General features: G+C 43.5%; 1 protein-coding gene across 1 annotated transcript in view; it reads left to right on the forward strand.

Moving 5' to 3' along the window:
* The window catches only part of LOC116979501 (collagen alpha-1(IV) chain-like), a 51361-nt gene that overhangs the window by 14649 nt on the left and 13324 nt on the right, over nucleotides 1-23388 (forward strand). Inside the window, exons 3-8 of the mRNA XM_033031010.1 lie at nucleotides 1943-1990; nucleotides 14537-14603; nucleotides 15619-15717; nucleotides 18494-18649; nucleotides 20952-21106; nucleotides 23174-23246. Of these exons, the coding sequence (XP_032886901.1) occupies nucleotides 1943-1990; nucleotides 14537-14603; nucleotides 15619-15717; nucleotides 18494-18649; nucleotides 20952-21106; nucleotides 23174-23246 (598 nt within the window). The remainder of the gene's footprint in view (nucleotides 1-1942; nucleotides 1991-14536; nucleotides 14604-15618; nucleotides 15718-18493; nucleotides 18650-20951; nucleotides 21107-23173; nucleotides 23247-23388) is intronic.

The following is a 23388-nucleotide window of genomic DNA, read 5'->3' on the forward strand; positions in this document are numbered from 1 at the left end:
GTGGCGAAAAATCGTAGTGTTATGGGGGATCGTTTTTGCGCAAATTTAAAAACAACGCAAACTTGAAGAGGACAAGATGAGAGTTTTATGAGTATACTAGACTAAGTGGGGCCTGTTGGGTCCCATGTTCACACGGGAGGGCTGGTCTCCCAATGCAATATTCCACCTCTCCACCAATTCCAATATTGGTGGCCAGTGGAGGGGGGCTTTCTGGAGTGCTGGTATGGGCGTTGTTGGCTGCAGGGACTACTGGTCTCCAGAGGGCTAGTATGGACATTGTGGGCCAAATGGATTCTTGGGGTGGCAGCTCAGTCCCTCAAGCCTGATGTGCTGGCAGCTCACTCACGGCTGGTGGGCTGGCAGTTGACTCACGGCTATTCCTTGAGATTCCATTTCAAGCAGGGTGCAAGGCCACCAAATTCAAATCCATTTTCTTATCATTTCAAGCAGGGTGCAAGGCCACCAAATTCAGTGCAGTTTCATACCACTTCAAACAGGGTGCAAGGCCACCAGTCATTGAAAGTGGGCATGCAGGTGCAGCAGGCAGTGAAGAAAGCGAATGGTATGTTAGCTTTCATAGCAAAAGGATTTGAGTATAGGAGCAGGGAGGTTCTACTGCAGTTGTACAGGGTCTTGGTGAGACCACACCTGGAGTATTGCGTACAGTTTTGGTCTCCAAATCTGAGGAAGGACATTATTGCCATAGAGGGAGTGCAGAGAAGGTTCACCAGACTGATTCCTGGGATGTCAGGACTGTCTTATGAAGAAAGACTGGATAGACTTGGTTTATACTCTCTAGAATTTAGGAGATTGAGAGGGGATCTTATAGAAACTTACAAAATTCTTAAGGGGTTGGACAGGCTAGATGCAGGAAGATTGCTCCCGATGTTGGGGAAGTCCAGGACAAGGGGTCACAGCTTAAGGATAAGGGGGAAATCCTTTAAAACCGAGATGAGAAGAACTTTTTTCACACAGAGAGTGGTGAATCTCTGGAACTCCCTGCCACAGAGGGTAGTCGAGGCCAGTTCATTGGTTATATTTAAGAGGGAGTTAGATGTGGCCCTTGTGGCTAAGGGGATCAGAGGGTATGGAGAGAAGGCAGGTACGGGATACTGAGTTGGATGATCAGCCATGATCATATTGAATGGCGGTGCAGGCTCGAAGGGCCGAATGGCCTATTCCTGCACCTAATTTCTATGTTTCTATGTTTCTATGTTTCTATTCAGGTTCATCTAAAATCAATGTAGTAAACAGGAAGTTGTCAAGTTTAGCCAAAGAACCATTTGCACTGCCTTTTTACTTCAACCCAAACCTCCCAAACAACCATTTGCACTGCCTTTTTACTTAAACCCAACCCCCCCCAAACACCCATTTGCACTGCCTTTTTACATCAACCCAACCCCCCCCCCCCCCCCCCAAAACAACCATTTGCACTGCCTTTTAACTTCAACCCCAAAACCCCCCAAACAACCATTTGCACTGCCTTTTTACTTCAAACCAACGATATTTTCATTTTCAAACCCCATTAAGGGCACACACAGTTGAGTAGACATGTGTTCAGTGTTATTCACAGCTCAGAGAGACGTGAACCTCTCGCTTCCTCCATCTTGCAGAGACTGAGTGAGGCACACCACTTCTGGGTTTTATAGTCCCTCCCCCTCCCACCAACAGGTGCAGGCAGGTGGAGGAGGGCGCTGAGTGAGGTGGCCAAAAATGACGGCCGTAGGTGGTGGCGTTCTCACAGCACAGCGAGCCAAAAGTGGTCAAGATCAGGCTTTTAGTAATATAGAAGATAGATGAAGACCAACATTTGTACTTTCTGCCAATGTATAAAATACTTGTTCACCCATGATGAAATGATGTTACATCTCTTGGCTTTGATCACATTGAACCACTAAATCAGGTATTCGTTTAAACAAAGACACTTTTCTTTCAGGGTGAGAAAGGCCCCAGAGGGCCTTCTGGACCTGTTGGTATTCCTGGACCTACAGTGAGTGAAACATATTTCTCTTCTGTATTTATTAACTGGTGCTGATAACTACAGTATATAATGGGCTTCATGCCACAGCGATAGAGTTGCCCCCTTACAGCGCCAGAGACACGGGTTCAATCCTGACTACAGGTGCTGTCTGTACAGAGCTTGTACTTTCTTCCTCTGGCCATGTGGGTTTTCTCCGGATGCTCCAAAGAAGGTTTGTAGGTTAATTGGCTTCGGTAAAAAAGGTAAATTGTCCCTATGTAGGATAGTGCTAGTGTGCGTGGTGATCGCTGGCCGTCACGGACTGTGGGCCGAAGGGCCTGTTTCCGCGCTGTATCTTTAAAGTCTAATTCAAAATATGGATGTCTGCCTTTATTGCTGCTACTTCTGAATAAATGTATTTTTATTGATTGGTCACTGTAAAATTGATTATAAATAATTGATTACATTTTCTTTTCCTCTTTATTTACATCAAGAATTTTCCCAACTATCCCGGAGCAAAGGGCACGAAGGGTGAAAAGGGCATCATTGGCTTTCCTGGGGATCGGGTAAGAAACAGTACACTGATTTTTGGTCAGTGTTCAGAAGTTTCCTGTATTACAGAATCATTGCCAGTGGCAAATGTATTGCAATGGATGGTAGTGTGTAATACATTGCAAGGTGAATCTACAGTATGGATGGGACTCGAGTGTAAATGACAGAAGAGCCTTGATTAATGTTTGATATTTTTTTTAAGTCACAAATTGCGATTACCATATCAGACCACAGGAGGAAATATCTTCAGATAAACAGAAAGGACATAGGATTAGGAATAGGGCTTCACCCTATTTTCTCTGACAATTCAATTGAGCCTGATCCATATCATGATTCCATCTACTTGCATTGATTTCTTAATTCTACAGTATTTTCGCTAAGTAAGGTGTGCTGGCCTCTATAATTATAGTTTTTATTGACCTGGCTACAATTGCCTTGAAAATATACTACACTGTAAAAAAGGTTTATGTGCACCATGTGATTTCATTTCACTAAAATACTCAATTGGAAATAAATAGAACTTCATTTTGTGATAGGGAAGAATTGCAGATGCTGGTTTAAATCGAAGGTAGACACAAAATGCTGGAGTAACTCAGCAGGACAGGCAGGATTTCTGGAGAGAAGGAATGCGTGATGTTTCGGGTCGAGACCCTTCTTCGGACTAATGTCAGGGGAGTGGGCGGTACAGAGATAAAATGTAGTCAGAGACAATAAGACTGGTGGGAGAACTGGGAAGGGGGAGGGGATGGAGAGAGAGAGGGAAAGCAAGGGGTAATTGAAGTTAGAGAAGTCAATGTTCATACCGCTGGGGTGCAAGCTACCCATGACTCATTCTGACAATGGAGGAGGTCCAGGACAGAAGGTTAGTGTGGGAATGGGAGGGGGAGTTAAAGTGTTGAGCAACTGGGAGATCAGGTAGGTTTAGGCAGACCGAGCGGAGGTGTTCAGCGAAACGATTGCCGAGCCTGCGCTTAGTCTCGCCGATATACAGTCCTCCTTGTCCTCACCTTCCACCCCATCAGCCATCGCACACAGCACATAATCCCTCGACATTTTCGCCACCTCCAACGGAATCCCACTGCAAGCCACATCTTCCCACCTCCACCCCTTTCTGCTTTCCGCAGAGACTGTTCCCTCCGCAACTCCCTGGTCAACTCATCCCTTCCCACGCAAACCACCCCCTCCCCAGGTGATGTAACACCTGTCCCTATACCTCCCCCCTTGACTCCGTCCAAGGACCCCAACAGTCTTTTCAGGTGAGGCAGAGGTTCACTTGCACCTCCTCCAACTTCATCTACTGTATCTGCTGTTCCAGGTGTGGACTCCTGTATATTGGCGGAGTGATTTTTTCGCTGAACACCTCCGCTTGATCCTCTTAAATCTACACGATCTCCCGGTTGCTCAACACTTTAACTCCCCCTCCCATTCCCACGCTGACCTTTCATTGTCAGAGTGAGGCCCAACGCAAATTGGAGAAACAGCACCTCATTTCTTGGGTAGCTTGCACCCCAGCACTATGAACATTGACTTCTCTATCTTCAAGCAGTCCTTGCTTTCCCTCTCTCTCCATCCCCTCCCCCTTCCCAGTTCGCCTACCAGACTTACTGTCTCCGACTACATTTTATCTCTGTACCACCCACTCCCCTGGCATCAGTCTGAAGAAGAGTCTCTACCCGAAACGTCACCCATTCCTTCTCTCCAGAGATGCTGTCTGTCCTGCTGAGTTACTCCAGCATTTTGTGTCTACCTTTCATTTTGTGATAGTCTGCGTGGGTCTCAGTACATGTTCATTACCCTGAGACATGCCTCCTGGATTTTCCATGTGTTGGAACCTGAACATACAACCCATGCCTGAATGACTTCAGATTTTACTATCATTTGTGAGATGTTTTGTCTCCACCTCTGTTCATCCTTACTCTAATTTACAGAGATGTTTCCCCGTGTTGGACTCTCACCAGAAGAGCTTTTTCATCTCTGTTTGGCTCTATCTCATTGGTGGACATCGACTCGGTGGGCCAAAGGGCCTGTTTCCACGCTGTATCTCTGGACTAAACGAAGCATTAGACTGGCAATCTGCTACATAAATTCTTTCACTGGAATTTAAAAATTCATATTCGCATGGAGGAACACATTTTCATATATTGGGGTTAACACAACTTTCTTTGGATTACAACATTACACTAAGTTTACTTGTTAGCAACATTTTAGAAATAAAATATAATTTAGCAGCAGTCAATGTCCTCTGTTCTAATGATAATCTTTTTATTTTAAGGGTTATCCCGGAATGGAAGGATTGCCAGGTGTTCTGGGGAGCAAGGTTTAAAACTAATTTATTTTATGTCCTTTAATATATGTCTGCTTGCGATGTAAGTTTTAAGAAATTGATAATTTTGAAGTATAGATTTCTCAAAAATGTTTCTGAGGGGCAACTGGACCACAGTAGTTCTTCACAGCTGATAGCTAGATTTGATGCGGACATGGACAGGACAATTTAAAAGGGTATTGCTTGAACAATAGTGGTACTGATGATTGCAGCCATCCCCTTCTTGTTTATTTGTTTACACTTCAATCATTCTGCTTGGTCTGCTCTCTATAGTTTGACCCAGCTTCTGTAGTTGTTGATCTCAAACCATATGCAGTTTATTGTGGTGGTACTGCATTTATATATATACACACACATATATATATATGTATATAGAGAGAGATACTATATATATATATACTATATCTATATCTAAATATCTAGATAGATAGATAGATAGATAGATAGATAGATAGATAGATAGATAGATAGATAGATAGATAGATAGATAGATAGATAGATAGATAGATAAATAATAATAATAATAATAATAATAATAATAATAATAATGGATGGGATTTATATAGCGCCTTTCTAATACTCAAGGCGCTTTACATCGCATTATTCATTCACTCAGTCACACTCGGTGGTGGTAAGCTACTTCTGTAGCCACAGCTGCCCTGGGGCAGACTGACGGAAGCGTGGCTGCCAATCTGCGCCTACGGCCCCTCCGACCACCACCAATCACTCACACACATTCACACACAGGCAAAGGTGGGTGAAGTGTCTTGCCCAAGGACACAACGACAGTATGCACTCCAAGCGGGATTCGAACCGGCTACCTTCCGGTTGCCAGCCGAACACTTAGCCCATTGTGCCATCTGTCGGATAGATAGATGGATAGATGGATAGATGGATAGATGGATAGATAGATGGATAGATGGATAGATGGATAGATGGATAGATGGATAGATAGATAGATAGATAGATAGATAGATAGATAGATAGATAGATAGATAGATAGATAGATAGGCAGATAGATAGATAGGCAGATAGATAGATAGATAGATAGATAGATAGATAGATAGATAGATAGATAGATAGATAGATAGATAGATAGATAGATACTGTATATGTGGAGCCACATAAGATGGCTAGGAAGTGGACTGAAACAGACCAATGAAGAGACGATGGAGAAAGGTACTTTCATTGTTTCAATAACATTTGCTGTCATTGAGAAACATTTACACTGTCCAGTGACTGCTGAGGAAAGTAATGTATTGCCAGGATCCACTTTATGGTGCACAACTCAATGGGTCATGAACACCAGACAGCTGTTTCATTGAGACTTTTGGAGAATGATCCATTTGTTCCTGGTAACATTATCATATTCCACCAATGAAATAGGTCATTTGTTTTAACTTTCTTAGCTTCAACAATTCAGCAATAAGGCAATAGACGTGTTTCTCTAAAATAAATGTACGTTTCAGAATGTAAAGTTTGCATTCACAGCTTAACCACAATATTTTACCCTTTCTATTACAGGGAAAGCGTGGGCCCAGTGGTAGACTTGGACTCGATGGTTATCCAGGAGCTGAGGTACTTTTCCTGTTTTAAAGCGTATTTACCTGCATCAAAGTAGCTAATTAAAACGCATTTATCAAATTAATTTACATCCAATCCCTGCATGAACTATCTCTGATAATTCTTGTTGATTTTTTTAAAATGGATTTTACATTCCCTGTGGTTTCAATAGAAATTCTATATTAGAATTGGAAAACTAATATTCATCAACTGAGGACAATTGTAGAGAATAATCTTATTTCCAGAAATTGTCAAGTGTAATAAGCTGATACATTCATTTTACCTTCGAATTAATACAAAAGTAATGCTTTGTATACTCTAATTTAGCTGTGGAGAAGTGCGTTTAGGTAGTTGTAAATTAGTGCAGAATTTAGTGGGCCTATGGTATTGAAATCTTTTCAGGAAGGTCTTGAATAGGTGTGAACAAGTATTACAGGATCAATGCTGTAATGATGGCGTCGAGTGGTGGCGCCATTGAGTGTGGCTGCCTCGCCTGCAACTGTCTGTTCTATCATTCTTTTTGTTATTTTTAGTCTATTTTAAAGTTTGTTTTTGGAGGTCTTTTGGTCTTTTTTAGATGGGGGAGGAGGAAACTTTTTTCTTAGTCACTTCCTGGTCGAGGATGCGACTATTCTCCGAGCCGCATCTTCGCCCCCTCCTCGCGGCCTACCATCTGGATTGGCGCGGCCTTTCCTGCCGGAGACCGGCCAGAGATTCAGCTTCAGCAGCGACGCAGCACTGGATTCCATCGCGGAGCGAGCGATGCCTTACCTGGAATTGCCGTGTTGGAGCTCCGGAGTGCTGGGACTGCCGACTTTGAACACCGTGGAGCTGTGGTCTGCGGAGCTTCCAGCCACTGGCGGCGCTCACTTTCCAGCCACTGGGATCTCTCGCCAAGGTCACCAACGTTGAATCTCTGCCCAGCTTGGCCTGTGGACTTCGAAAGGAAGCGGCCGATTCGGAGGCTCTAGGCCGCTGAGAGTGTTCTTCCATTCGAGGGCCTGAAACATCGGGGCCGCCGTTGCGGCAACAGTGGTGGCCTCAATAGGCCCCGACCATGGGTGAACAGAGGAAGAGGACAGAACTCTGGTGCCTTCCCTCAGAGTGGGAAACGTTGATTCCGCTGTGGGGGGATGTTTTTTATGTTTTATGTTAAATTCTAAAGTGTTGTGTTTATCTTATTTGTGTGCTGCATGGTAACTCAAATCTCACTGCACCAATTGATGTATGTGACAATAAATGTCCTTTGTCCTTTGCAAGATTCTGGAGCCAACAAAAAGGAACAATAATTGAATCAAACATTGCTGTGTATCAATATCCTGGAAAAACTCAAATACAAACAGAAAATGCCATTAAAACTCAGCAGATCATGCAGGACCTGTGCAACGAGAAGTGGTCAACTTTGATGAAGGTTCAAATACATAAAATGTTGGTGGTTTCTCTTTTCACAGGTGCTGCTTCACATGCATTTTAATGGCATTTTCTGCTTTTATTTCAGATTTTCAACATGTGCAGTTTTGTTTGATTTTCATATAATGGAAATCCTCAGCTGGTCAAAAGGCAGATACATGGAAAGGACAGGTTTAGAGGGATATGGGCCAACTGCAGGCCGGTGGGATTAGTGTAGATGGGGCATCTTGGTCAGCGTGGACAAGTTGGGCCAAAGGGCCTGTTTCTGTGCTGTATGACTATGACTCAATAAGAAGCATTCAGTGGAGATAATGTTTCAGGTCAATGATCCTTCATTGAAACTGGATAAATGGGAGAATGAGTTCCAACATTCCGTATTTCCAGCATTCACTTGTGTTTCAGAAATCTAACATTTGCTGTGTCTGCATCTCACAGTCCCAACAACCTCATGCATCACAAATCTATTAACTATTAACTAGAATCTATTAATCTATTAACTAGACTCTCCAGAAGCATTCTTTCCTGACAACAACCTCAGTCTCCAGCCTAAGATGGACGTTCCCTTTATTATCACCACTCCTCCCCCTCTCTGCAATTTAACTATGCCTTTTGTAATTTTATACACTACTATCAATTCGCCTGTCAGTGCTCCAAAGAAAAAATGCAAATTTGTCTATTCTGTCATGATTTATACACTCCTATCCATGGAATATCCTGGTGAATATGTAGGAAGGAACTGCAGATGCTGGTTTACACTGAAGATAGACACAAAATGCTGGAGCAACTCAGCAGGTCAGGCAGCATCTCTGGAGAAAAGAAATAGGTGACGTTTCGGGTCGATACTCTTCTTCAGACTGAGAGTTAGGGGAAAGGGAAACTAGAGGCATGTAAAAGTTCAGAACAAATCAGAGCCACCACTGATGACCAAGGAAAGTTGGAGCCCACAATGGGTCATTGTTGCCTGTGGAAGAAGGGTCTAGTCCCGAAACGTCACCAATTCCTTTAATCCAGAGAAGCTGCCTTATCCGCTGAGTTACCCAGCATTTTGTATCTATTCGGGTGAATCTCTGCACATTCTCCAAACCCCCCACAGCTACCTATTGTGTGGCAGTTGGAACTGCACACAATACTCCAAATGTGGCCCAACCAATGTCTGACTTCCTGATTTTTATCCTCAATGCCCCGACTGATGAAGTCAAGCATACCATATGCTTCTTTACCTCTTTATCCACTTGTGCTGCCACATTCAAAGAGCATGGACTTACACCCCCTAGATCTCTCCGTACATCAATGCCTGCCCAGATCCTGGCTTTTACAGTATACTTTCCTCTTACATTTGACTTCAGGGGATATGGGGAAAAGGCAGGAACGGGGTACTGATTGGGGATGATCAGCCATGATCACATTGAATGGCTCGAGGGGGCCGAATGGCCTACTCCTGCACCTATTGTCTATTGTCTATTGGCTTCCCAAAGTGCAGCACCTCACACTTGTCCAGATTAAACTCTATCTGCCATTTCCCTGCCCACGTTTCCAACTGGTCCGAAGCCTGCTGAATCCTTTGATCACCTTCCTTGCGATCCACGAATAGGGGACCAGTCATTTTATAGCTGAGGAGCAGAGAAATATTGGCTCGCAGAGGGTGATGAATCTGTCGAATACTCTTCTCCACTGGTTATTGGAAGATGGATCATTAGAAATATTGAACGCAGAGATGGATAGTTATTTGTTTGACTGAGGACAAAAGAACATGGAGAAATGGCACAGAAGAGGAGTTAAGGCATTTAAGAGATGTTTGGATAGCCATTTGGATATGCAGGGAATGCAGGGATATGGATTATTTGCAGGCAGATAGGAGATGGCCTTGGCATCATGTTCGGTGCAGATAGTGTGGGCAACATGGGCTGTTTATGTACTGTACTGTTCTATGCTCTATGTTGAGACCAGCATAAATTGGCCATGAATTTAATGACAGAACTTTGTTTAAAAATCTACATATATAATCCACTAATAGGCAGAACTGACAAAAAGGGTTGAGGGTGCCTAAGCATAAGGAATTTTACTCCGGAGTCACGTGAGTGACTACGTGAAGACCCCGCCAGTACGCTTGTGTGTCATATCGTCTATCACATTGCGTGACGACTGGCAGGATGGATGTGATTCTCCTGCCAGCAACAGACCTGAGGTAAGTTTTTAAAAAACTTTTTCAGATTTTTCATCTTCTTGCAGGAACCTCTACTTAGAGGTCCTGCTAAAAGTCCGGGGCAAAGTCGGAACTAGGGGGAACCCCAGTCACCAACTTCCAGGGAACCCCGGTCATGGGGATGCCTGCCCACGGACCAAGTCGCTCGGGAGACCGCAGAATGCGGGGAGCGGGCAGCGGTGGATTCGCCTACCAAGCCGCTGGCGGTGGAACCAGCGGCTTCATATTGGTGCCGGGGGCACCTGGAGAACCGCTCCGGAGACCGCGGAACGCGGGGAGCGGGCGGCGGTGGATGCGCCTTCCGAGCCGCTGGCAGAAAACCAGCGGCTTCATATTGGTGCTGATGGCACCCAGAGCAGATACCCCCCCCTCCCCCCCCCCCGACATTGCAAATCGCGGCTATCCCTTTTATAGGGACCATGGGGATATCCCGGCTGCAGTTACTGCGGGGATACCCAGCTCAGAGGGGGGGGGGGGGGGGGGGAAGCCCCGACTGGAGAACATCGCGGAGAAGCCCTGCTATAGGGACCGCGGAGGTAAAGCTCGGGGGAGAAATACCCGACATGGAAACCTTTCTACAAGGACCACAGAGGGAACCCCAGCTGCAACAACTAAGACCAGGAGACCAGGCTCGGGAGGAGCGTTGCCCCTGCAGCAGAAGGTTTAAAACAGGACATGCAGGTAAAATCCTAACTCAAAGGTTGTTTTGTGCTATTATGAGAATGTTACAGGAATGGACCGCATCCAGACTGACTGAGGAGGACCGCGGAATTGCGAGCAGTCAGCAGCGGTAGGCTGCACCTGGATCGCTATTGATCAGCCGTCTCCGACCTGGCACCTGCACAGTCGGAATCGACGCCACAAACTGGCGGGAAGGCCAAGCAGAAGTCGGACAGGCCCGAAGACTCGGACGAGTCGGGCTGTGAAGACTCACCGCCGTCGGGAGTGACTATGATCGCATATCCCGCATGGAGCGGTTGATGGAGCTGATGCTCCAATGTGACATGCTCCGGTATATGGAGTTCTAGTCACCATGGGGTCCTAGGACGCCCATGGCAGCACCTTATCGAGGGCTGCATAATGCATCTCTCTCGACAGAGGGGAGCATTAGGAGTCACTTCTGGGCTGACTCTGAAGACAGGGGTTTGGCTGAAGATACCACAAGTGTGCTCGGGGTGCAGGAACAACATAACCAGCAGTAGGAGAAGGCTGTTGAATAACAACTACCAAATACCCAGCACCAGGGAACTGTATTTCGCTCAGTGTCCCTGCGGTGAACAGCTATCAGGGGGATACTGCCATTTGGGCAACCTGATGAAACAAGTCAAGAAGCTCGACAAGGGCCGTTGGGCTCATGAAGGCCACATCATCACGCAAGACCTCACATCTCCAGCAGCAGCACCCCTACGCACCCACCAGCAAACCACGATACACTGAAGCTGGTGAAAGCTTGAAGGCCGTACAACCAGGACAAAGGTCTTTTTAGGCCACAGCCCAGAACGGCCTTCCTGGAAGATGCGCCAACCCCGTACTCGAGCTCCTCTACCTCCCAGGAGCAGAAGTGCAAAATCATGCACACATGGTTGAGGCAGCTCCTGGGTCGGGTTGCATAAGTCCTCCCATTCGGATGTGGAAGGATGAAGCTGATTGAGGCAACTCCTGGAAGTTCCCCATCCGGCGGTGTGAAGGTAGGGAGCCACATCATGATGTCTCCTGTCACGGATACAAGTTGGTAATATTTACACTGGTTTGAATATTTACCCTGGTTTGGGATAACATAAGATTAGTTTATACTGCACAACAGGTATGGTTGGAGTAGCCTTTCAAGGCAGGCTCACAATTATGGAGATGTGGACTGATCATTGTCAACAGCCTCAAACCGCAAGTGCAGTATAGACATTTCTGAATAACTTCCATGTGATCATTTCCGCTCACAGTGTTCGGAGATAATTGAAATTTAACTGGATGAGGCAATGAGACACTCAGTGGCGTTGCAAAATGGGCTAACTTCAGGTTCCAGATTATTTACCAAATCACTACAATCAGTGCTTTGACTGCACAGAGCTAACAAATAAGTGTTATGACCAATCTGGATGATATTGAACATACTGAATTTACTAATTAGCTATCAGCACATAGCTATATTTGATAAATTGGGGTTCTAACCCGTCCAGTTACATTTAAATCAAGCTGATACCAACTCAAACTATTGATTATTGGAATACAATCAATTCATTTATTTGTCTGGGATTCGGCTCTGAGACAAAAGATTAGACATCTGCTATTCGCAGCTGAAACTATCAAAGTCACAATGGTGGACGAACAGTAGTCAGCGTTGCTCCACTAAACCTCTCATCCGTAAATCTTCAGTCATTCACAAACTGATGCTATTGCTCAAAGATGGGGAATTTACTAATACCATCTCTAGTTACGGAGGCAGATGGAATTAGTACGAGTTATCAATTGTTCAGTCATGGTATCAACTGCCAATGGACACCAGGTGCGTTCTGTGCATTAAAGGGTGTGTGAATATGCATAATCTGCATGCACAGTCCAAGGTGATACACTTTGGTGGAGGAATATGTTCATCACTAATGTACAATCAAATCAAAGTATCCGGTGATAGTTTTACCTAACCGCATTTAGCACTGGTGTATTATCATGCAAATCAATGACAACACAGAATGAATGTGCGATCACAAGGTATTTAATGACATTGCGAATCGATGGAACACTAACGATCGAGATGCTTGCATCCAGGCTCAATCACCAGTTGCAAAAATACGAGGCATATCAGTGGCGAAGGGTGCATTCTCGCTACACAAGGGAGGAATGGTCTTTTATGTCTTCCTACATTTGGCCTCATAGGACGGGTCATGCAAAATTCCCGCTTCCGGCTTTTCATAGTGCCTGCCTGGGTGATTTACCCATGGTTCCCGCTAATGTGGGAAATGAGCATAAAACCTTACATGGTTATTTCTGGGCACAAAGATGCTGGTTCAGTTGTGATGTTGAAACCATCCTGTGCATGATACAATCAATTCATTGACTTACAGACTCTGAGAGACCGTTCCTGCGGCTCGGGTTGTCAAACCTAAAGCATTGGGAGTGCTCACTGCAGATTGCAGGAATAGCATCAAATAGCAGCATTCCTCATAGGAGATGGGAAGTATTGTTTATGCTTCTTTACGTTTAACTAGGCACGGATGACTGACATCTTGAAATTCAGTCTTATGGGATTATAACATTAAGTTAATATTCCATTTACTGCGCCTGAAGTACCTCCTCATCATTTGGCTGCGGTGAACATACACCACTCTGTCCGGTCTCACCCTCTGACATCTAGATTATGAAGGGTATCATCAACTTAAAACCTCCTAGGCCTAGGGACGCAGAGATATGGGTTGTTAACATTGTGCTACGTCACTTCGCCGATGGGCACCAGCAACATCCCTGTCCTTGGTCAAACTCACGTACTAGTGGTTATGCTATGGCGCTGAGTACAGCGCTACGGGTCCAGTCATTGCTGCACTGGATAGGATGATCATATCTGTGGGCTATAATAAACATGTTTTGTTCATGATTAGTCAAGCAGAGTAGACACGGGACATAAGACCAAACTAGATGTTGCATATCCCATGGACCTTGGGTTGCGTGTAATCACGCATCTACACCAGTATGTCAAGGTCCTTAAGAGTCTTATAGACTCTGACTAGCTATATTGTTAGTTACATAAACCTCGTTAGAAGGAATCACTACAAACCTTCTTTAGAGGATTAAATGGGTCTGGCATATACTGGAGTGAACATTGACATTTTGAGTCTCACTCCACCAGGACCGCTATACCTCAGCAGCAGGGTTATGGACCACATCCTAGCGGCTGCAGGATGGTCAAACTATTGATCTGTCCAAATATTCAGATCAAACTCATTGCCAGATTGGGGGTATTTGCCAACTCTATGTTAGGTATGTTTCCTTCCGGTTGAGGGAGGTTACTATTGTTCATTAATAGCATCAACATGTCTATATCAATGTCATGTCTGAATGCAATATTAATGTTCACTCATCATTGGCCTACTGATGCAGTGTATGACGCCTGGACTCGTTTTCCACGGCATGAAATCACAGAGCTTTAAAATCTTCATGTAGTCACTCACGTGACTCCGAAGTAAAATAGTAAGATTAAACGAGAACTTACCAGTTTGAAGTTTGATCTTTATTTTATGAGGAGTAACGTTGAGGGATTACGTGCCCTCCGCTCCCAGCCCTCTATCATAAAGGTCAACTGGTATTATGGTTCTCTTATCTTACTATGTACAGTTCAATAACTGTTGTCTGTGATTTCACACCGCTGCTTTGAAGATTGACACACATGCGTACTGGCGGGGTCTTCACGTATCCCTCAACGTTACTCCTCATAAAATAAAGATCAAACTTCAAACTGGTAAGTTCTCGTTTAATCTTACTATTTTCATGTGATATAAATGTGTATCTGAAGGGATTACTTTCTGCTTGGTTCTTCTAGGGCGACATGGGTGACCCAGGACCTCAAGGACCACCAGGCACCCCTTTTACCTGTGACGCTCAGAAAGGTTTGAAAGTGCAAATTGATAATTCCAATCATTAGCCTAATTTTAATTAAATAATGGTTTTATCTCCAAACTTGTACTGTGACTGTTGATCTCATTCAAACCTCTGACTGCTTCTTCTTCTTCTTGCGTTTGAGGCAGCAGAAGTCTGCAGCAGGGTGATGCCATCCATGGGTGCCCGCATTAAAAAGGGCGCATGCTCCGGGTTGGCGCCAAGCTGTGGCGCTGCTGCTGCTGTCTCTGTTTGTTGTTGTTCACCTGACTGAGGTCAGTTGACAGGGGCTCACCACGGGGAGGGCGACAACATGAGCCCCCTCTGACTGCTAAGACTATTATCAATACCATATGGTGGTATGCATAGCATGGCTGGATTAGGTTTAGGCTTAGACTTGGGCTTATTATTATCACATGTACTGAGCTACATTGTAAAGCTTTGTTTTGCATGTTATCCAAACAGATCAGATGTATCAGACGTAGATCAGTTCAAATTCAATACAATAGTTAGAGCAAACGGAAGATACAAGGTGCAGAATATTATTTGCAGCTTTGTAGTGCATCAATTCCATGGACAAATGTTCAATGTTCTCAATGGGGCAGAGGTGGCTGAAACAAAGAAAAATACACTGGGCTCGAATAACTAACATTCCACATGTTTGTGTTAAATTTTTATTGTGTATTGTGTGTTCTTTATCATTGTACCGCTGCTGACAAATTCATTTAACTTGCACTTTATGTGCAATGTGACAAATAAATACTGATTGAACTGATTGATTGATTGATTGATTGCAGCACGAGACTCATGTGACGGAATCATATAAAACAAAAAAAATTCAAATGCTGAGAGAACATTACTAAGAATGAGGTTGAGATCCTTGTAAATAAATATACATATCACGGTGTCAGCAATCAATGCTTATTTACGTTGTTGTTATCTATGTAATCTGTTCTAAATGTTGTTAGCCAGACATTGAGTAAGGGAAATAGGATCTTTCTTAATGTCATTAGCTTTGTGTTGCAGGAAATCCGGGTCTTCCAGGATTCCCAGGCATCAATGGAGAGGCAGGAATTCCAGGCCCTCGTGGTCTACCAGGACCACCCGGCAACTCGTTTGGACCAGGTAGCACTTTATCACCTGTTTTTAAGCACAAGCGCTGATATCATTATCTACAGATCAAAATGGCAAAAACATACAAGACAGCATGAATTAAGTGTTAAAATCTTAGTTTAGTTTAGAAACCCAAAGCTGAAACGAGGCCTTCGGCCCACCGAGTCTGCACAAACCAGCGATCCCAGTGCACTAACACACTTGGGACAATTTACAGTTTTTACCAAAGCCAATCTGTAAAATACGAAGCTGTATGTATTTGGAATGTGCGCGGATCTGGTGCAACTGGAGAAAACCCACGTCGTCACAGGGAGAATGTACAAACTCTGTACAGAGAGCATCTGTAGTCAGGATCAAACCCAGGTATCTGGTGATCTAACGCAGTAGCTCTACCGCTGTCCTACTGTGCCGTCCTTGTTGTGGCACTGTGAATGGCATGGTCTCTCTAGTGCTGAGATCTGCCTTTGACCTGAATGGATTGGTGGAAGGATTTCAATATGCATTTCCTACAATAAGTTTCTGTTAAATGCTTTTTGGAGGAATTCAGCAGATCATAGGCAGGGATGCCATGCACTAGGTGCAGAGTAATGAGAACCAGAGCTGCCAGAATGTTATATGATATTGCCCAGAATGGACTCTCATTTAGAGAAGCCCCATTATGGCTGATGTGGAAGATAAAGTGAGAAATTGTTCTGCATCTCTGTTTTGATAATTAGCCAAAGGAATGGCAACTAGTGCTGTAATTGTTATATGGTTATATGGTTATATACTGAAAGAAATGACTCTAAGCTTCAAAAGCAGCTGAAAGATCTCTGACCCACTTTGAATTAAACTTTTGTTTTAGACTATACCGATCTTTTCTCATGTTAAATGTGAGACATAACAGAGATAACAACTTGCCAATGTTTACTAAGGGCATATTTAAGGCACATTACTGGGAGGCAGGGTAGAAGGTTTGACCTAAATATCACCAAACTCGTAAACAGTTGGTTACCAAGGTTGTGATGATACCGATAACAATTTACCTTCCAACCTTTAGATTTGTAAATCATTCTTCATTGGGTGAAAGTTCTGATTTCATTCTTCTGGAGTTGCCATGATTGAAATGAAAATTAAATGATCATTTTGTACTTTGTCGTGCTGCATGCTGTTAAGGTTGAATGAAGCCTATGGACAGTGGCTATTTGCCAGTCTCCACTGGTTCCTTTCTTCAACTAGTCACCAGGATACAAAGGATTGACTTTTCACCAATGATTCTGTTTTTCACTTTACTCTTTTACTCTCAGGGAGTAGATGAGAACAGGATCCCACCACTCACCTACATGTGAGGGGCAATTTAGAGTGGCCAATTAATTTAGTAACCTACTTATCTTTGGGATGTGGAAGTAAACTGATGCACCAGGAGTAAATTCACACAATCGCAGGGAGAACGTGCACACTCCGCACTGATGGCACCAGACATCAGGATTGAACCTGTCTCTGGAGCTGAGAGAAAGCAGCATCACTGCACCAGCAGCTGTTCCACCTGCTGCACCACTGAGCCGCTAGAAAGGGGTTAAAAGAAAGCAATACAAATCTTAAAAATACATTGGCCGGGTGTTATTGGAGTATTGTGTCCAGTTCTGGGCATTAACTTTAACTAAAGGTACAAAGGCTTTAGAGAAGAATGCCGAATGGTTTTAATGAATATTACTGGGTTAAAGACTGGATTTGTGGATAAATGGGAGAAACTGGGTTGTTTTCCGTGTACACCGGAGATTATGAAGGGATAGGATGGGGGTACGTGTAAACAGTGATTAGCAGTAGCATGGTGGCGCAGCGGTAGAGTTGCTGCCTTACAGCGCTAGAGACCCAGGTTCGATCCTGACTACGGGTGCTGTCTGTACTGTGTTTATACATTTTCCCTGTGACAGTGTGGACTTTCTCTGGTGCGCCATAAAATTGTAAATTGCCTCTAGTGTGTAGGACAGTGTTAACATAAGGGGTGATCATTGGTCAGCATAGACTTGGTGGGCTGAAGGGCCTGTTTCTGTGCTGTAACTCTCACGTCTAAAGTCTAAAGGATCTGAGATCTGAAGACTATAAAGCAAGTGAACTAAAATAAACTGTTTCGATTGGTCAAGTACTAAGCTACATTGAATGAAGTGATTAGCCGCAGATCCAAAAACTAACACAAGGGTGCATGTTTTGGAGCTGGATTATATACCCATGGTATTAGCAAAGGCTGATTCAATTGCTCCTTTCAAATGGGAGCTGGATAAGCATCTTAAAGTAACAAATTTGCAGGGAACGGGGAAGGGCAAGGGGTTGGGTTTAGCTGGATTGCTCTAACATAGAGCTGATACAGAATTGATGGGCGATTTTCATGCTGCAATCGTTATGTGATTCTGTGAAAAGGAAGAGAATAGGAATATAGAGGGAGTGGCACATTGGCGCAACAGCAGAGTTGCTGCCTTACAATGCCAGAGACCCAGTTCGATCCTGACTACGGGTGCTGTTTGTACGGAGTTTGTATGTTCATCCTATGTCCATGTGGGTTTTCACCAGGTGCTCCGATTTCCTCCCACACTCCAGTAACATTGTAAATTGTTCCTATTGTGTAGGATAGTGCCAGCGTACGGGCTGATCGCTGGTTGGCTCAGTCTCGGTGGGCCGAAGGGCCTGTTTCCACGCTGTATCTCTAAAGTCCTCAGAATGTTTTATTGTTTGTAACACGACACATTGTTTAAAAAGAATTTCCAGCTAACATCGTTGTTCAAATGATCACGGCGATATCTTCTTTATTCAGGTTTACCGGGCCCTGCAGGGTTTCCAGGTCTTCAGGGCCCGAGAGGAGAGAAGGGTCTAAAAGGAAGGGATGAATGCCCACAACCAATAGTTGGTCCTCCAGGGAATCCGGGAATGGAAGGTCCACCAGGTTTCCCCGGAGCTAAAGGCCGCTCAGGTATGAAAACATGACCAGATATCTGATGGATGAACAACTGTCAAAAACGTACTTGGAGAAGTAAATCATGGAAATCTGATCCAGAACCAGAATAAATCTGGATGTTTTCAGATCCTTGAAGACCCCTACCTAAAATGTACTCTCTCTGTGAATGTTGCCTGATCTGCTCAATGCTTCCAGCACTTTCTGTTTTTGTGTCGAGAGTTTTTTGTGTCAGTCATGCAGAACACTGCAGCTGAAATGAAAGGTATTTAAAAGCCTTTTATTTCAAGCACAGAGATCCACATCTCTCCATCACACGAAGAATGCATAACATAGACCTTCAACTCCATCATTCTCTATTCCATAAATTAGGTCAAATAATATGTTTTTTTACAAGGATGTTACCAATATTTGAGGGTCTGAGATAGGGAGAGATTTTGCAGAGTAGGATTGTATTCCTAGGAATGCCGGAGGATGAGGGATGATCGATAGAGGTGCATAAGATCATAAGGGGAATAGAAAGGGGGAATAAATAGGGCATATGTAGGGAATCATGAACCAGAGGGAATAGGTTTACGGAGAGGGGAAAGATTAATAGCAACCTGAGAAGCAGCTTTTTCACATTGATGGTGGTGGGTATATGGAATGAGCTGCTAGTGAAGGCAGTTGAGGCAGGTACTATAACAACATTTGAAAGACATTTGGACAGGTACATGGATAATAAACAATAGACAATAGGTGCAGGAATAGGGCCATTCAGCCCTTTGAGCCAGCACCGCCATTCAATGTGATCATGGCTGATCATCCCCAATCAGTACCCCATTACTACCTTCTCCCCATATCCCCTCACTCCACTATCTTTAAGAGCCCTATCTAGCTGTCTCTTGAAAATATCCAGAGAACCGGCCTGAGGTAGAGAATTCCACAGACACACAACTCTCTGTGTGAAAAAGTGTTTCCTCATCTCCATTCTAAATGGCTTACCCCATATTCTTAAACTGTGGCCCCTGGTTCTGGACTCTTAGAAAGGGAGTCCATTTGGTATTCTGGAGAATCATTTGGTATTTCAAAGCAGAGATAAACGGAGAAATAGATAGGAAAGGCTTAGAAGGATATAGGCCAAGCGGGTAGGTGGGATTAACAGAGATGAGGCATCTTGGTTGGTATGGGCAGGTTGGGCTGGTGCCTGTTTCCAAACTGTATGACTCTATGATGATGATCTAGAATGACTTCTAATGATTGACAAATACCATCACCGATAAAACATTCCCTCAAATGCATCTGATGATGGGTCTTGAAAGGGTCCCGAAATATTGCATGTCCATTCTCTCCACTACTGCGGAGTTACTCCAGCACTTTATATTTTCCTCAAGATTCCAGCATCTGCAGTTCCTTGCTTTTCCCACAAAATGGAAATGTAACCAAGGATTGATAAACTATTTAGCCGAAGAAATAATCACAATAATATGTTAAAAGTTTAATTTAACCAATACGCACACTGATAGCTTTTGTCTGGATGAAAGTACAGGTGTCCTTTGTGAAACACTGGGATCGCAGGGGCCACCAGGTCAAAGTGGCGCACAGGGACCTCCGGGCCAGAAAGGAGCAATTGGTTTAAAGGGTAAGTGTTAGATTTAAAGTCGTATTTTGTTAAAGCAATGGGAATGAAAAATCTTTTTGGAAGTGATGCAGTGAAGCTTAGTTAGATTAATCCTTTGGATGAGGAAATGTTGGGCAGGATAGGGCGGCACAGTGGCACCACGGTAGAGTTGCTGCCTTACAGCGCCAGAGACCCAAGTTCAATCCTGACTATGGGTGCTGTCTCTACGGAGTTTGTACGTTCTCACTGTGACCACGTGGGTTTTCTCCAGGTTCTCTGGTTTCATCCCACACTCCAGAGACGTACAGGTTGTATGTTAATTGCCTTCTGTAAATTGTAAATTGTCCCCAGTGTGTAGGATATTGCTAGTGTTAGGGGTGAGAGCTGGTTGGCGTAGAGTCAGTGGACCAAAGGGCATGTTTCCACACTGTATCTCTAAAGTCTAAAGTAAAGAAGAGAAACTCTCATTGAAACATGCATGATTTTGAAGGGACTTGTCAATATCACGATGTTGAGGAATTTCTTCTTTCAAATAACTCTGAACCTTTCGGAAGTCTGGAGAATCATTTGGTATTTCAAAGCAGAGATAAACTTTTGGTAAAGGGATTGGGCAGCCAAATGGGTAGCCAGGGCTTTACTGAATGATGGTTCAGATACTCGCGGCATATGGACTGTTCCTACTCACATACTCTTTTCTGTTCTTATGTATCATTTTGGCAGGAGATGAGGGGGAATGTCGCTGCTGTCTGGATAAGGAAAGAACTCCAGGAAAACCAGGTGATCCAGGAATGCCTGGGGATCCTGGAATTTCTGGAAGAAAGGGAGAATGGGGAGACCGTGGACTCCCAGGATTTCCTGGATTGTCGGGACTTGGTGTGAGCATCGTAGTCTAGAGTTAAGGGAAAGTAACTTCTTGAACTGCTGTTCATTTGGAGTTATTATTCTTAAATAAAGAGTAATTTATGGAGTCTGTTACTTCAAATAGACACGTTGGCTATAATTCTACGTGATGTTTGTAGGAACTCATTGACAGCAGGAAAACTGGCCCAAATCTAGTTTAGAACTGAGGAACTTTTTGTTGTTCCTTTAGATGATAAGGAAGTCTCTGTCACAGCCAGTATTTATTACTCATCACTAATTGCCTTAGGGAAGGAATGAGTGCGCTGTCATCTTCATCTCAGTGTTGGGGAGAATTCACAAAATGCGCTGAGGTACAAATTTCCAGAATTAAGATCCATTGACGGCGTTATAAAGAGGCTCTTCAGCCCATCTTGTCCATGCTGACCATCATGTACCCACCTGTACTAATCCCACTTTCCAACACTTGCGCTGTTGCCTTTTATGTCTTGATGGCGAAGGAATGTTAGACATTTCCACATAAGGATGGGATTTGATTGGGATCAGAGCTAGCAATGTGTCCCACACAATGTTTTTATAAGAGACAGAGGCTATAGGTTTGGGAGTTATATACTGATCCAATATTGTACCTTGTGTCCTGATAGTGGAGAGAGTGAATGTTTATGATGGTTTGGGGGCTCTCTGATTCCATGTTTGAGCTGCCTTCATCTTAATGTTAACTGAAATCAAATTAGAGCAGAAAGTGAGAGATAACGTGTGACTTGGACTGCAATGTATACGTACTGTCCATTAAATTTAAGCATAATTGCTCTCCTGGAGTGCTGCCTTGAAGCCAAAATGAATGCAGTACGGAGGCAATGCAGAATGAGCTATGAGTTGCTTCTGGTAGACCTGGTATTAAAGGGATTGATAGGCACAGCTAACTCATTGCCCAGTAACAAGAATTCTTCTTCAAGAATTAAGAAAAAGTGAATTGTCCCAAAATGAAACTAGGTTATGATGTAGCAATGTTACAAAATTTTGAGATTTAAAAATCAAGTCTGCAATTTATCCCATCAGATAAAGCATAAAAAAGAAGTTTAATTTGACACCTAATTCACTTTCATATCTCAAGTATTTAAAAAGTTATGGCCATTTTCATACTCGGAAATTAGCATCTTGTTCCCTATTGATTTTCTATGGACATAACAAAAAAGCTGTGATCGTGGACAGTCAAAAGCACATAACTTTCTTAAAAATTAAGAGAACTGAATGAAATTTTCAGTTATCATAGATTGAAGCATTCTGAAACAAATATAAAATAATCTTACTTGGATGACCTGAAATTAAAGCATATAATTAGTTAGTTACCCAATTGTAGCTAATTTCAAACTTCAATTACTAGATCTAAACATCTATCCATTTCTTAATAAATGATTAACATTTTTAAATAGCCTAAGTGTCCAAATAATATTCACAAATAATTCACGACAAAACATGATTTTTAAATCTCATTTACATTAATTTATGGGCCAAATGGAAGGAATTTAGTGTTCAATTGCTGTAAATTAAAGTCCATTTAAATCAGTGGGATCCCACTTTCTAGTGGGATCCTGTGAACGCGCTGGTTTAGAACGTTCACATTGCGGTAGATTTGTGCCCTCAAATGCCCAGAAAAATACTGCGGGATATAATGGGGCCCAAATTAGCTACTCGCAACATTAAACTTTGTATAAAGGGATCTTAAGAAGCCCTTTTTAACGTAAAAATAAACAGCCTACCTTCCGTTTTCCCCTGTATGAGATCCGACCCGTTGTCGGCGGTCGCGGGTTTAGAGGTTAATTTTTAACCTACTATAACAAGTAAAGAAAACTCTTAAAACTAAAAATAGCTCCAGCTACGGAATCTTCCAGCGATTTTTCGTTAATAATTAACTAGGCTGAAAAACCTCGATTTGAACAGCCCAGGGAAAATTGCGTTTTAAATCCGCCCGCCTCTAAAAGGCGCCAAAATCGCGCACACGGGCTGGGAGAGATTTTCAGGTAGGCTTTGCAGCATACCTATATGAAGGCTTTCAAACTGAATAGCGTTGTTTAATTCCACAGGGACGATCGGGATTGCAAGGGCCTGACGGTGTGAAGGGCCAGAAAGGAGAATTCACTCAACGTGGATGGAAAGGTAAAGCCAGCACAATACATTTATCAATATTAAAATCAAGTTGATTAAAAAACAAAAAAAACAAAAAAATAAAAAAAAAAATAAAAAAAATACACAAAACATTTTAAGTCATAGCCAATGAACTAGCCTCAACTACCTATGT

Source organism: Amblyraja radiata, chromosome 13 (assembly GCF_010909765.2).
Source record: "Amblyraja radiata isolate CabotCenter1 chromosome 13, sAmbRad1.1.pri, whole genome shotgun sequence".
Taxonomy (NCBI): domain Eukaryota; kingdom Metazoa; phylum Chordata; class Chondrichthyes; order Rajiformes; family Rajidae; genus Amblyraja; species Amblyraja radiata.